We start from the raw sequence: 16380 nt of genomic DNA, 5'->3' as shown, positions 1-16380 counted from the left end.
TTTGATTGCTTACTTGTCCCTGGTTCTCTCATTTGAAATAGGGAGTTGATTGACAGTTAAATTGTTCATTAAATCCAAGGAAAAAGTGCTCCTAATTTATTTATTTTTATTCTTTCGGTATTGGACTGCAATTTATTACCTCCTGAAGTTCATGTCCTAGGCTTTTAAATGGGTACTTGAGTGAGGGAAAAAGCTTTCCTCCAAACTGGTTTGGAGCTATCTTGCTCCTACTTATCATGTTACTATTTGAGAGATCATTTCTGTAGCTTTAGTGACATAACTTTTTTAATGAGTTATGTGACTTGTCTATATATATATATATATATATAGACAAAGTTGAGGGAAAATTCAATTATATTTCAAATTAGAATTCAATTAGAGTATAATTTTGTGTCATGTGTTCTATTTAATTTAAGTTTTTTAAATTTTTGTGACAAATGAGTTAAGTTAGTGTATAAATTAGATTTCCTATTGAGATAGATATGTTTGAGTTTTCAATTTTTTTTAGAGTAATGCAAAAAGGTCTCGTCATGTATACCTTACTAACATCCTATAAAAAAATGAAATCTTTTCATGGTTTGGATTTTTTTTCAATCATCTTAAAATCTCTTTTTATGGTTTGGATTTTTTTCAATCACCTTAACGAAGGTGGACTTCAACCAAGCCAGCCCTTCTTATGAAGTGGCAATGGAGATTTCCAAAGGAAAAGAAAAGGCCATGGTGCTCATATTTGGCTGTTAAGTACCTCTCTCATGACAAAAATAAATTGACCAACCCATGTCTAAAGTATCCTGCATCTAGAAAGGTATTATTTGGTACAAAAAGACTTTCAGGCAAAACTTGAGTTAGACTTTGGTTGGGCAATGGTAATCTGATTCACTTATGAGATGATATTTCTGTTATTTTTTCTCTAAGCTAATGTGTATATTTTTTAAATGATTTCTATTTATATATTTTGTATGCAAAGATCTTGAACATAATAAATTATAATTGAGCTGAACGGTCCCATGCACATATCCTCAATAAGAAATAATAAGATACTATTGGACCAATTTATTCTTTAATTTTGTGTTATATTTAGTAGAATTTCGAGGACAATAATTGTAAATTGATATTGTATATGTAGTATTCAATAATGTTTTTTAAAATTATATATGTAATAATAGTGTAATAAGAAATTTGGCATAACTAATATCATGAAAATTGTAAGGAAAAATCATTTTAGAACCTCTAAATGTCCTAATCGAACTAATATCTTATATATTTAATAACGCAAGCTAACATCAATAGCCCCACTACAATTTTATTATTCTCGTGCATTAGTATGTGTTACATACTAGTTTAAATAATACACATGGATAGTCTTGTAGTTTGCCATGTAATGGGTTGGAAAAGATAGTTTCAAATCAAGGAAATTCAAAGCTAGCTTGATGGCTTTTAAACTTAATTGAAAATTCTTCAAGTGTGCTCATCAACTTTAGTTTCAATGAAAGGTTTATGAATTGGATCGTTGAGAGTGTTTCAACAGTAAGCCTGTGAGAGGATTAAGGCAAGGGGATCCTCTATTCCCTCACTTGTTCATTATCAATCAGGAAGTTCTTTCTAGGTTATTGGGGAAAGAATTTAGAGAGGGTAGAATCAGTACGATGAAGGTGAATGTTAATAGCCCAACCATCACTCATGTTATGTACGCAGATTATAATGTTCCATTCTAAAAAGCTAGTAGAAGGGAAGCATTTGCTATCAATGATTATCTTAATTTGCACTGTAGATGGTTTGGTCAACTCTACTAAACATAGATAAATAAGGGGTTCACTTCTCCAAACTCACTCACCAACAAACACGTAGGTATTAAACAAATCTTCGAAATGAAATCCCTTCAACATGACGTTGTGTACTTGGGTGCTCCTCTATTCCTTTCAAAGGCAACCTCAAAATATTTAAAGTTCCTAAAAGAAAGGTTAGAAAAAAAGTTGAAAAGTTGAAGAAGAGTCTTTCTTGGGTAGGGAGATGCACCATGATTAAATCTGTACACGGAGCCACGATTGAATATTTTGAGTAAAAGGATCATTTCAAATTTACTGATTTGGGTTAATGAATTTATTGCCGATGTGGGTGGGATGCACCTTATGTTGATGAGGAGAATATCATTGCTAGGCCTGCCGTTAGTTACGATGACATGTGGACAAAGACACTTTAAGAAACTTAAGAACTAGAGGTATAATTTCGCCAAATCCTAAACATGGGATTGGCATACAAAACGTGAAGCAATAATGAAATGGGCTATTTAAGAACAATAATATTAGGACAAAAACTAAACCTACAACTTATTCGCTTGACTGTAAGTGTGATGGCGTTGCTTGGAATTCAACAACCTAATAACTGTCCTGCCTCCTGATTTGGACTAACTTGCGAAAGCAATATGACAATGTTGGGTAGGTTGGTTACACCCGCACAAAAATAAAAGAAAATGAGAGATTTTTTTATCTTTTGATCAGATAGATTTTTAAATAAACTCCTCTTATATATAGTAGACTTTTTTTTTTTTTTTTTTTTTGCCAAAATGCTACTCTACCTAATCTATACACATATAACTCATTCTTAGAAAGTTAAACCACAGCCCTTAAGCCCCTCTAATGGCGGCACCACGTTAAAGGTAGGGTGGTCACTGACCATCTGATCTGAAAATTAAAAAAAAAAATTATATGTAATATATTTAAAATTTTATGATTTGTATACCTTAAAGAAAAAATTGACCACCCTGAAAAAAAAAAAAAAAAAAAAAAAAAAAAAAAAAAGAGACCACCTTGAGAAAACCTTTAGACAACTATTTGATGGACTTCTTCTTTAGATCTTCATCATAGGGGCGCTAGATGTATTTCAGGGGTTCAAATGAACCCCCTGACTTTTTATTAAAAAAATATTTTATATATATATATATATATATATTTTTTACTTGTTTAATTTATCATTAAAAATATATTTGCACACTTTAGCTTAAATCTTGCATACCTGATCACATATTTACTTTTTTTTTTTTCCCCTCAAATCACTAACTTTATAACTAAAAATTATTATAACATAATAACAATACCATACATGTTTCAAACCTTATGTATTTCCTGATTATTAAATTATATTAAGTTATATTATATTTACATTATACATGCGCATATTCACACACAAATTACTTTATAACTAATAATAATAATAATAATAATGCACATATTAGACACATACGCACAACTAACAAAGACTCACTCTTTTCTCTTAGAATCAAAGATATCGAGATAGTCAAATAAAGAATAGAGATGAGATGAGATTCATGAGAGAGATTCAAGTATTTGATTAGTTAAGTAGACACTTAGTGTATTATTGATGTATGGATGTGTGTGGTTATGTGAGTCAATAATTCATGTAGTGCAAGTGGGATGAGTTTTGCCATTTAATTTAAAATATTTTTATAAAAACAATGACAAATAGATAGTGACAATTGCATAAAAATGTTATACAAACTCAATAAAATAAAATGGCTATATCTATTAACATTGACAATAGAAAATAACAATTGATAATGAATTATAATGTAATGATTTCGAAATATGAAAACTCATAGAATGATATTATAACATTTTATGTATTTGCAACTTTTTGTTTTGTCAATAACTAAATAATTTAAATTTTTTTTTATTAAATTTTGTTTAATCTAACTTTCTAAATGACCTCTCTAAAAAAAATTCCTAGAGCTGCCACTGATCTTCATCATCGTCTTCTTGCTCAATTCATGTGCTTGGTCTTCTTCAGTTTTTTCTTCTCTGTTTCATTTTTCACTCTTGCTATTGTCCGGCCCTCCCCACACACGTGAATAAAGTTATTAGAGTTGGAAATTTCAATATAAATAGTAAACTACTATTAGAGAATATTAGAGAATAAAGTGACGTAACAAACGACTGACTTGCTCTTTTTATGAAACTTGGGCACAAATTATTGACTTACTCTTTTTATAAAACTTGGCCCCATGTAGAAGGGTATATTACTTATTGAATTATTATGATATTCACATTAATTTGTACAATTTTTTTATTTTATTTTTTTTTTTGTCTATTTTAACATAAGAATGTATCTTTTTTATTTTACAAAACTATTTTTCAAAACACTTCATATCAGATTATTTATTTCATACTATATTTTATTAAAATATTATTTTATATCAATTTTTTTATTATTCTCCCAATTCAAATATCTTATCTCTTTTTTTTCTTTTTCTTTTTTATCACTTTACATAGCAATGATAACAATGTAGTTTTTTTTTCTTTCTTTTTTGGTTACACAAATTTAGCTAATCTGTAGGTGAATTTTAGGGTTAAATGTAAAAAATAACCTTTTATACTATTTTGCATTGACCTATGTGAGTGCTCTTAGTATGTTTACTATTGATTTATTGTCTAATTGTCTCTTGAGTGGAGCATGAGTGGGAGTGGGGTAGCAATTGTTAAAGACAAAAAGTAGACTAGTTGAAGTCATCGAGGGTGAGGTAGTGTGTTCATAGCTTTTACACATTGAAGTTTTAATAGAGTAACACTATTTACAAAAACAAAATTAAAGTATTAAGAAAAATTCATAATGATATGCATAAAACCAAAATAATGTAACAACAAAAATTAAAGTTGAGTTGGATTTTCATCTTAAANTCTTAGAATCAAAGATATCGAGATAGTTAAATAAAGAATAGAGATGAGATGAGATTCATGAGAGAGATTCAAGTATTTGATTAGTTAAGTAGACACTTAGTGTATTATTGATGTATGGATGTGTGTGGTTATGTGAGTCAATAATTCATGTAGTGCAAGTGGGATGAGTTTTGCCATTTAATTTAAAATATTTTTATAAAAACAATGACAAATAGATAGTGACAATTGCATAAAAATGTTATACAAACTCAATAAAATAAAATGGCTATATCTATTAACATTGACAATAGAAAATAACAATTGATAATGAATTATAATGTAATGATTTCGAAATATGAAAACTCATAGAATGATATTATAACATTTTATGTATTTGCAACTTTTTGTTTTGTCAATAACTAAATAATTTAAATTTTTTTTTATTAAATTTTGTTTAATCTAACTTTCTAAATGACCTCTCTAAAAAAAATTCCTAGAGCTGCCACTGATCTTCATCATCGTCTTCTTGCTCAATTCATGTGCTTGGTCTTCTTCAGTTTTTTCTTCTCTGTTTCATTTTTCACTCTTGCTATTGTCCGGCCCTCCCCACACACGTGAATAAAGTTATTAGAGTTGGAAATTTCAATATAAATAGTAAACTACTATTAGAGAATATTAGAGAATAAAGTGACGTAACAAACGACTGACTTGCTCTTTTTATGAAACTTGGGCACAAATTATTGACTTACTCTTTTTATAAAACTTGGCCCCATGTAGAAGGGTATATTACTTATTGAATTATTATGATATTCACATTAATTTGTACAATTTTTTATTTTATTTTTTTTTTTGTCTATTTTAACATAAGAATGTATCTTTTTTATTTTACAAAACTATTTTTCAAAACACTTCATATCAGATTATTTATTTCATACTATATTTTATTAAAATATTATTTTATATCAATTTTTTTATTATTCTCCCAATTCAAATATCTTATCTCTTTTTTTTCTTTTTCTTTTTTATCACTTTACATAGCAATGATAACAATGTAGTTTTTTTTTCTTTCTTTTTTGGTTACACAAATTTAGCTAATCTGTAGGTGAATTTTAGGGTTAAATGTAAAAAATAACCTTTTATACTATTTTGCATTGACCTATGTGAGTGCTCTTAGTATGTTTACTATTGATTTATTGTCTAATTGTCTCTTGAGTGGAGCATGAGTGGGAGTGGGGTAGCAATTGTTAAAGACAAAAAGTAGACTAGTTGAAGTCATCGAGGGTGAGGTAGTGTGTTCATAGCTTTTACACATTGAAGTTTTAATAGAGTAACACTATTTACAAAAACAAAATTAAAGTATTAAGAAAAATTCATAATGATATGCATAAAACCAAAATAATGTAACAACAAAAATTAAAGTTGAGTTGGATTTTCATCTTAATTGAGTAATGCTATAAACACAATAGTGGATGAATAATTGATTAATTATGTACATTGAAGAGACGTAGCTTATGGCATTGGTAATGAAACTATCATACAATGAATTCAAAATATAAAAACTTGTAAAATAAAATTATAAAACTTCATGTATTTGCATGCATATTTTGTGATGTTGATATATTCAAGTTTTTTTTATTAATTTTTGTATAATTTAAGTTTCTTAATTAGTGACCACCCTAAAAAAATTTCTTGAACTGCCACTTAAGCCTCCTACCCCACCCCACAAGAACTTGTACTTGTGGAGTAAGAAACTGAGAGATTAATCTAAAATAATTAGAAAAATGCATAAATTTAAGTTTCTGAATTAAACGGTATCCTTGTCAATTATATTATGAGCTCAATAATGATTGTGCATCTTGGCCTATTTGGCCAAGCAAGAGATGTTGGATTGTGTGGCCAAATTACCATCAATGTGTGCAATCATTAAAGATTATTTTATATGTAATAAACTTTGCAAAATATTGTACATTAGTTAATAAATTATTATTAATAAAATAATTAGAGATTATGTTGGGCCATGATTGGCTATATGGGCTGGGTTTGACTTAGTCAAACATAGAGTTGAGATTTCTCAAAGATAGAAAACTAAGTGATGGCAATGAGGTGGATAAGAGAGCATAAATCATTTCAACGTTTATGTTTAGAAATTTCAATAATTTGTAAGAACATAAATGAACTTTGAGCATTTTTGTGAGTCTTCATAAATAACCTAGTTAAGCTCTCTAAAAGTAGATAACTACACCAAAATCCTAAACAGGAAATACCCAATGCAACCTAAATGCTATATTCACTTCTTATCTCTCCATTATCTAGTTCTAAAATTCAGATGTTTATGGTTTAATTCTTAATTAAAAAATACTAAGACCACAATAAAATCTACAATTTTTGCTACAAGTTGCATACATGGTAAGTTGTGAATGTTGAAGTCCAAGTGATGAACCCATATAAGTTTACAACTCCACCACCTATAATTCACCATCTGTGATTTGGACACAGCACGCCGAAGTGGAAAACGTTTCTCGCATTTATAAATGGCTGTAACCACGCAGGTGCATGCATGAGCAAGATACTTTCAATTATTTGCTTTCATTCTAACATGGAAAAAAAAATATGGTTCTGATCGAAAAAACAATTTCTATCATGGTAAGTCATTATCCTGCTGAGATTGCCACTACGGTCTCAAAGGAACTCCACGTAGCATATGGTAAACTCTGTAAATGCAAATGACAAAGACACCAAATTTTACAAATATTTTTTTTTTTCACAACAGTTTAGTCGATGAGCTTCTATTTGTACTCGCCTAGTTTTACTATTGATATCATATTTTTCACACCAATAATAACGGGTCACTTCGACAATTGTATTTTTTTATTTTATTTTTATTTTTATTTTTTTGACTTATGGAAATGGAATACAGCCAAAACTCCCCACTCCCATGGTTTGATCAAAATTAATTTAAGTGGCTTCCTGGTTGAGTCTTATCATGTCACATCATGTACATTCCCTGTTCTTACTACATCTTATTTTCTTTTTTAAATCAAGCTTCAGTGCTGCTCCTATGGTGGCATTCCCTGTTCTTATTTGCTCGATTGCTGAGAATTCCAAATCTTGAAAGTTATAACTTTTTGAGGGCTTAAACTAGCAAGATTAAAATTTTTGTGAGTATTGATATTTGTTTTGTTTTTTTTTATTTAGAATTTGAACTTTTATCATATTATAGAGATACTATATTTTAAAATGTAAATCTAACTATTTAAAGATAATCTCTCTCTCAAAAAAAAAAAAAACTATTTAAAGATAATCTTATACATATTATTATTATTTTGAATATTCGATAGTCGATAGTTACAATGGGATGTGGAGAATTGAATAATGGGATGTGGAGAATTGAATATTAGATGTCTTTGTTGAAAATACTTGTAACTAAAGAATTAATAATTTGAGCATTATAAATTCTTTTTTAAGGATTTATAGTCGGCCTCAAAATTTTGAGACTAAGCCTTGTTTGAATTTTATTATTTATTATTTATTTATTTTATCACTTATCACTTATCACTTATCACTCAATTTCCGTCACTTATCACTCATCACTTAAAACACCCCACCTTGTTTGGCACCATCACTTACTTGTCATCACTCAATATTTTTCAACTATTTGTGGGCTTCATACCTGTAACTTGGTGCAGTTTTTACTTTTTTTTTTTTTCTTCAACCCCCAGTACCCAAACTCACCGAACCCAGTGAAAAAAAAAAAAAAAAAACCAGCCAATGGAGACCAATGAAAGAAGAAGAAAAAAAAAAAAAAAGAAAGAACCCAACCAACAAAGACCAGTGAAAGAAGAAGAAGAAAAAAAAAAAAGAAAAGAAAGAAAGAACCCAGCCAACGGAGACTAGTGAAAGAAGAAGAAGAAAAAAAAAATGAAAGAAAGAAAGAAAGAACCCAACCAACAAAGACCAGTGAAAGAAGAAGAAGAAAAAAAAAAAAAAAGGAAAAGAAAGAAAGAACCCAGCCAAAGGAGACTAGTGAAAGAAGAAGAAAAAAAAAAAAATGAAAGAAAGAAAGAAAGAAAGAAAGAACCCAACCAACAGAGATAGTGGAGAAGAAAGAAAAGTGGAGAAGAAAGAAAAGAAAAAAAATGGTCAAAAGTTGCGGCTAACCTTGACAGTGGGTCCTTTTATGTGTATTTAATTACAAAAATGCTATTAAAAACAGAGTTATGGAAACCGAAAATAACTAAAATGTGTTTTCAGTTTCCATAATTCATTACTCAAAAATCAGAAAATTGAGTGATGGAAACAAAAATTGGAAACAGAGTTATTGAAATCCAAACAAGCTTTTGAGTCATGGGTCCCACTATTTTTGAGTTATAAGTTATGGAAACAGAGTTATGAGTTATGAAAATTAGAAATCCAAACACCATTTAAGGCTTTATTGTTATTGTTATTATTTGTTGGATTATTTTTTGAAATGATAATCCTTGAAAATTAAAATAAATATTATTTGGATGAAAAAAAATATTTTTGTTCTAAAATTAATTGTAAATAAATGATAAAAAAATCCTTTGAGCATGAATAATCATTTTATTTGGATGAAAAATATGTAATTTAAATTTATGTAAATAGTTTTAAAAAAGAAATGTAAGGGTGTGCAATTACTGGTGGATTTTATGTGGTTTTGACTTTGTCATTCCATGTCATAGAAATACACTATGCTAAACTATAGAATGTGCATCCTTTGTCCCAAAGTTCTTGTCCTGCATCGTGCAGCACCAATTAATTTAAGACACGTCTCTTAATTTTCGTTTATTTTTAACACTTCTAATGTCTCTTTATGCTAAACTATAGAACTGAAACGTTTTTTTGTTTATCAACCCAGGTTTGGATCGCCTTTTACAAATTTCCTAAATCTGTAAGAAGATCAATCACTACTCATTTAAAGTGGGTTTCATTTAACTCAGCTTGTAAAGTTTTTGATGGTTGAATAAGAAATCTAAAGTTTAATCTTTACCTACACCAAAAACCGATTGGTATCTTAATCTGATGATAAAGGAGCGGACACAATAAATTAAAACTCTCTAAAAAAAAAAACCCTATCCATTTAAAATCCATAAAAAAAAAAAAAAAATTTCCCTAATTCTTAATTAAAAAGCTAACGGACTAAAACCATACAATAGAAAGTCAAGATCAAATACAAAGCTAAAACTCCCAATAAGATTAGTTTGGGTTGTCACAATAGTGATGAAAATCAAACAACAAAGATGGATTAGACCATCTCACTGTCACTAGTCAGCAAGTCACTCTTTTGTTAAACTTTAATGGATTAGTCTTGTGATTTTTTTTGGGCCTTATATAATCAAATGAAGTATTATTAAATTTATGTCCCCTAGTCAACATCTTGAAGTTGCCTTTAAGGGATTTGTCAGAAAAGAAAAAAAATCTTGTCACTCTTATTTATTTTTCTTGATAAGAAAAGACTTAACAATGAATGATAAAAGTCCTATGATAATAATGATCGAGTTCATACAAGCCTATTCTAACTACTTGACCTAAAATTGAGTCCAAGACCCCCAAAAGAGAGTCTTTGGGGGCTGAAAATAAATGAGAGAATAAAAGTTGGTAAGGGTATATATACAGTATACAAAAAGAAAAACACTGACCGAGTTATCTTGATTACATTTGTAATTAATATTAATTTGATGACTTGATTCAAGCAATAATTCAGGTCATATGCTTACAAGTACTAAAAGGTCCCCTGATCACAAGTGGCAAGTCTTTTTTTTTTTTTTTGGGCAAGTTTATAAATTCTAATACCTAAGCCCCGCCTCAAATCCACCCACAGGAATTGAGCTAACGAGCCCGTTAATAACCCCAAGCACTCATGACAAGGGAAAATACTAATTCGCCCAACATGGACAATGGTTGACAAGTCTCTTCTTTGAGACTGAAAGCCAATTTATTTGCCATATCTAAAGATATACTAGTTGGCATATTTTTCTTTTACTCAAATTTTTTTATGAAACATCATAAAACTTTTACTAAAATAAAAAAAATTACTTAGATATCACATCAAATTCATTGATTTGTGGTCCAAAGAAGAATGACATCTCAAGGTTCATAAGTAAAGTTCTTGCAGTTGCTTTCACACTAATTGTTGAACTATTATTTAAAAATTAATTGTAATTCCTTAGTGCAAAGTGCATTAAAAAATGGTAGTTGAAAGAGTGACCATAACTAGCTAACCAATTAGGGTGAAAGCTTTCTCAGGTGGCTAACATTCCACCTTACCAAAAAGTAAACGGCGCTAATATGCTGATCAAAGTTAACGGCCATGACTGTTTGGCCCAGGAATATTGCTACATACATTAAAAAAAAAAAAAAAAAAGTCGACAACAATTTTGGCAACATAGACAAGTTTGTATTAGTTTTCTTTTGAGGTCAATACTTATATTACTTTTTTATCTATCAACAATAATTTATCATATCAGCGTATATCAAACTTTTGCGTTTATAGATTTTTTCTTGTTTTACCATTGTATTTTTGCAGACTTTTGTTTCTTTGGAGTGGGTGGTGCACTTATATAGCTCCTTAAATATGATACCAAGTCAATAAATAAACTAAAAAAAAAAAAAAAAAACAAAACAAAAACTATGATACCAAGTCAAGATTGGCTCCATTTAGTGCCTAATATTGTATACCAAAGCCATAACCAATAATTATTAATACAATTTCGTTATGCACTTAACATCATATGACATCTGAGTAAACAACTTAATTATTCTTTTCCATTATACATATTCTTTATGTCCTTGAAATATCAAGAGGAATAACTTAAACACAACATTAAAAAACAAATACAAGGACGAAATTTGAAAAAAAAAAAGGATAAGGTTTAATTGCTCTCCTTATGTTATGTGTGAGAATGATCAAGGAGGATAAGGACCTAAGATTTTTAAGTTCTTAATCCCAATAAATCAAGCTTTGTGTGGGAAAAGTTTGATGGGCAGGTCCTTGGCAGGTATGGGCATGGGGTCAACAATGATTTTTTCATCAGGAAGAACTTTCTCCCACTTGAACCTTTTCACCAAATTATGCATGAAAACAAGTATTTCCAATCTTGCATATTCTTTTCCTGGGCACATCCTTGGTCCTCCACCAAAGGGAACAAATGTGTAAGGAGCAGGTCCACTTCCTTCAAATCTACTTGGATCAAATTTCTCAGGTTCTGGGAAGTATTTTGCATTTCTATGAGTCGAATTTGCACTCCAATACAGCTGCATACACAACAACAAGAAGAGGATTTAAGTTACTTTTATGACATAAATATTTTCTTTTTTGTAAATATTATTAGCTAGCCATGTTCCAATTTTATGTTTTTTTTTTTTAATAATAAATCTAAAGATTTTTTCACAAATTTTTTAACAACTGTTGACATGATATGTTGTGATTAGCGCATATAAGAAGTCTGTTTCAATTGTAGATTCAAGTGAAAATGATGTTACTCCAATTATAACAGGGAGTTGTGAAAAGTAATGTATCTCTATCAATTTTTTTTTTTTCCTGAATTGATTTACCTTCCAGCCCTTTGGAATGGAGAAACCATTGAAGATGAAATCATTAATGGCTTCCCTGAAAGCACCTTGGAGGGGTGGAGCAAGTCTAAGCACTTCACAAGCAACATTCCATGAGTATTTCATCTTTTGAATGTCATCCCAGTTCAACAACTCCCCTGGTGCTTTTGACTTGGCAATCTCCATTTGCTCTGAACAAAGACAAAAAGGAATAATAAAGATAGAGTTCAATTAATGTCAAGTAAAAAAATTCCAATTCCCTTTGACGATTCATATTCTTTGCCGGCTTATTTGCTAGTTCTAGACAGCCTAACATATATATATATATATATATATATGTATATATATATTTTGAGAATGTAGACGGCCTAACATATCATTCTTAGTCAATTAGGTCTATGTCCTAATCTTATCAAAAAAGAAAAAGTTTAGGAGTACATAATTTTTCACAATTTTTTATCACAATTATGATGTGACAGAGTGTGATTGATAAAAAAAAATAGTGAATTCATATGTAAATGATAGTTAATTAATTACATTCTGGCACGTCAGAGTTGTAACAAAAAAATTATGAGATAATTTGTAGTTTTACAACTACTCTAAAAAAAATAAAAAAATAAAAAGGTCTGTGTCCTGATGTCCATGTGCATAAGGCAAAACCTCTCTCTTTCACCAATAAAAATGAAGATGCTTAATACGTACTACGTATCACCATTAATGGCGTGGACACCAATGTTTGGTTGTTGGGTCCTGGGACTTGAAAAGTCAAATTCTAGATTTATTAAACGTGTTTAAATTAAAAAAAAAAACTTTTTTTTTATTGGAGAAGAAAATAAACAATAACTTAATTATTATTATTATTAGATGCAATATATTCTACCAATAAAAAAAAAAAAAAAACTTTGATGCAGTATAAACAATAACTTAGATGCAATATTTTTTTATAATTTTTGAAAGATTGTGAAAAAATTGTGAAAAGTTGTATCCCTAATTTAGGCTTAGATTAAAATTGGTTACTTGTAAATGCTATTTTAGTCATCCATATAAAAACATTTCTTGTATTCAAACATTTAAGAGTTTGACTTTCGAACATGGTTGATCCAGTCACGATCACACGTCTAGTTCAGATTGCTATTTCCCGAAAGCAACTTTTATAAACCTGATTTTCCAAAAGGGATAACATTAATTTGTCTGCCTTTTCCTTGATTTTTTTTTTTTTTTTTGGCTTAGAAAGTTATCTATAATTAACTCAGTAGGTGCTTTTTATTTATTTATTGTTAAGACCATCAAACACTAAAAAATCACATAAGACCTATACAATCAGAATTTTCTTTTTTGAAAGATTGTGAAAAAATTGTGAAAAGTTGTATCCCTAATTTAGGCTTAGATTAAAATTGGTTACTTGTAAATGCTATTTTAGTCATCCATATAAAAACATTTCTTGTATTCAAACATTTAAGAGTTTGACTTTCGAACATGGTTGATCCAGTCACGATCACACGTCTAGTTCAGATTGCTATTTCCCGAAAGCAACTTTTATAAACCTGATTTTCCAAAAGGGATAACATTAATTTGTCTGCCTTTTCCTTGATTTTTTTTTTTTTTTTGGCTTAGAAAGTTATCTATAATTAACTCAGTAGGTGCTTTTTATTTATTTATTGTTAAGACCATCAAACACTAAAAAATCACATAAGACCTATACAATCAGAATTTTCTTCTAGAGGCATAGAAAAGCAAATAAATTATAGGCATAGATCATGAAATACAAAGAATATAGAAAACTAAAAAAAAAAAAAAAATTGATATTTACCTTTGTAGACTCCATCATAAATATGAGGAAGCTCAGCAAGATACTTGACAATGAAAGTGCAAGAAGCACTGGCTGTGTCATGTCCACCAATCAACAAACCAAGGATTTTATCTGCAATATCTAGTTCATTCATGTATGTTCCATTCTCATCACAAGTCAAAAGCATGTGGGACAATATATCTTGAGTAGGGGATGCTTTGCCCTCTGCCAAATCAATCTTTCTTTGCTTAATGATAAGCAAAAGTTCCTTCCTGATGAAGTTGGAGGCTTTGATTGCACGGTTAAATGGTGTTCCTGGCAAGTCAATAGGCATTGATATGATCCCAGAGGCCAATAGTTTGAATGGGTCATCAAATCTTGCGATGTGGTTGGGATCCTCAAGGCTAAGAAACAGACGGCATGCCAACCAAAAAGTGTACCTGTTGACAATGATATAACAAAAGTATTAATTTGAGTTATTCTACTACTATTACAAATTTCACTAGATAAATATTACCAAATCTAAGGTATTAGTATCTTTCAATAAAAAGTATATATATATATATATATTAAATCTACTGTAAAATAGTTTTAGGGTCTGTTTAGATACAACTTATTTAGCTAAAAACTGAAAATTAAAAATACTGTAGCAAAATAATTTTTAAATTGGTGAATAATGCCGTGAAATCCATTTTTAATATTTTTTTGAATAAAGTAGTTGTGGGTCCCGTGAACAGTGTGTGAACAGTAGATGAACCATGTATGAATAGTGTGTGAACAATAACTTTGTTCCTTAAAGCTAAAACACGTGTTAAAAAAAGAAAAAAAAAAGAAAAGAAAAACGCTGAAAACATAGACGCAAAATAATTTGGATCCAAACACATACTTAGTAAAAAAATATTTGAAACATCAATTCATTTCAAATTTTGTAATTAATTTCACCTCAATTTATAAGATTTATATAGTAAAATTTGTATTATCTATAATACTACTTTATAAAAATAAATACTAATTTTATTACAAATTTTAGTACAAAAAATTTATAATTTGAGGTGATAATAAATATGATTTTCGCCACTTCATTAACATAATAAATAAATGTTTAAATTATATTTTTGTATTTTTTTCGAGAACATTTTTGTATTTGGTGATATATATGTTTGTAAAAAAATAATTAAAACAATTATTATTATTATTTTTTAACGAATTCAAATTCATGCAAGTTCTTTCTTTTTCTATGGTAAAATTATTACAACTTCACTGTTTTTCTCTATGATTAGACTTTAAAAAAAAAAAAAACAAGGAGAGAGAGAAATGAGATAAAGTATTACTTTTTTGAGAGAGGGAACACAAGAACTTCGTCACGATTTTCCCATCCAGATTCAAAGTGTCTTTGTGCAATAGTATCCATGATACCTATGTATCTCTGCAGAGCTTCAGGCTTCATGAAATTTGGAAGCATCTTCCTCATCTTCTTGGCCTCTTCTTTGGAGCTAGTTTGGAGCGAACTAGGGAAAACTTTATTGACAGATTCAGGCCACCAAGCAGTGACAAGTTTGTTCTCGTTGGAAAACAAGAACTTGTTACCTACAGCACCACAAAACACAGCAGCTGGTTGTCCCAAAAGAGAGGTTTTAAACACTTCAGAAGAGTACTTAGACATGCGGTCGAAGATGAACTTCTCAGGGTGACCTTTCCATCCAGTGGAGAAGAATTCAAAGCTCTCACCGATCATGGGGTACCCAACTTTGCCTGGTGGGAGATTTGGGCCAGTGAAGCTGGATTTATGCTTGTAGAATAGGAAGAAGAGGGAGAGAGTGATGAAGGAAACAAAGAGAAGAAGGAGGGATAGGTAGAAATTTTGCTCCATTTTTTGTGGCTTGTTGGTGCAAAATGTTACTGGTTGTGTGTGTGGTTTGTTTGAGGGATATATGGCAATAGGTGTGGCATTTTATAGGCAGTTTGTTTTGCCTTTCGGAGGGTGGCCGGGGTGGGCTATAATTTTGGTGTGACTTTTGAGAGTGGCATTATCAAAGTCAAGCAATGTGAACTTTTTTTTTTTTTGGATAGACAAACAATGTGAACTTGAAAGCTAGGCTGGTAAATTAAATTTATGCAACCCATAAATTATATTTAGAACTCAATTGCAATAGCATTGACTATTAAAGTTATTTTAATATTTTAGAAATCTTTTTGTGTTTTAGATAATAAAAAATATAAGATTTCATTGGACTTGTATAGCTGGTAAGATAGGGGGTGTGATGCTAATAATTTATGCTACACGTTAATTAAATTAAGAACCCAATTGCAATAGCATTTTACTATTAAAGTTGTTTTAATTTTTAAACCGTT

At 29.7% G+C, this 16380-nt stretch overlaps 1 protein-coding gene across 1 annotated transcript; it reads right to left on the bottom strand.

Moving 5' to 3' along the window:
• Positions 1–11322: 11322 nt before the first annotated feature.
• On the bottom strand, positions 11323–15968 carry LOC112003765 (beta-amyrin 28-monooxygenase). The gene is made up of 4 exons (XM_024035974.2): positions 15360–15968; positions 14050–14468; positions 12243–12430; positions 11323–11942 (listed from the first exon to the last, which is right to left on the bottom strand). The coding sequence occupies exons 1-4, from the start codon at positions 15896–15898 to the stop codon at positions 11643–11645; spliced, it is 1446 nt and encodes a 481-aa protein (XP_023891742.1). The 5' UTR covers positions 15899–15968; the 3' UTR covers positions 11323–11642.
• Positions 15969–16380: the final 412 nt, after the last annotated feature.

This window comes from Quercus suber, unplaced genomic scaffold (assembly GCF_002906115.3).
Source record: "Quercus suber isolate HL8 unplaced genomic scaffold, Cork oak 2.0 scaffold_177, whole genome shotgun sequence".
Lineage (NCBI taxonomy): Eukaryota > Viridiplantae > Streptophyta > Magnoliopsida > Fagales > Fagaceae > Quercus > Quercus suber.
The sequence above is the reverse complement of the archived record's forward strand: the minus strand, read 5'-3'. Positions and strand labels throughout refer to the sequence as shown.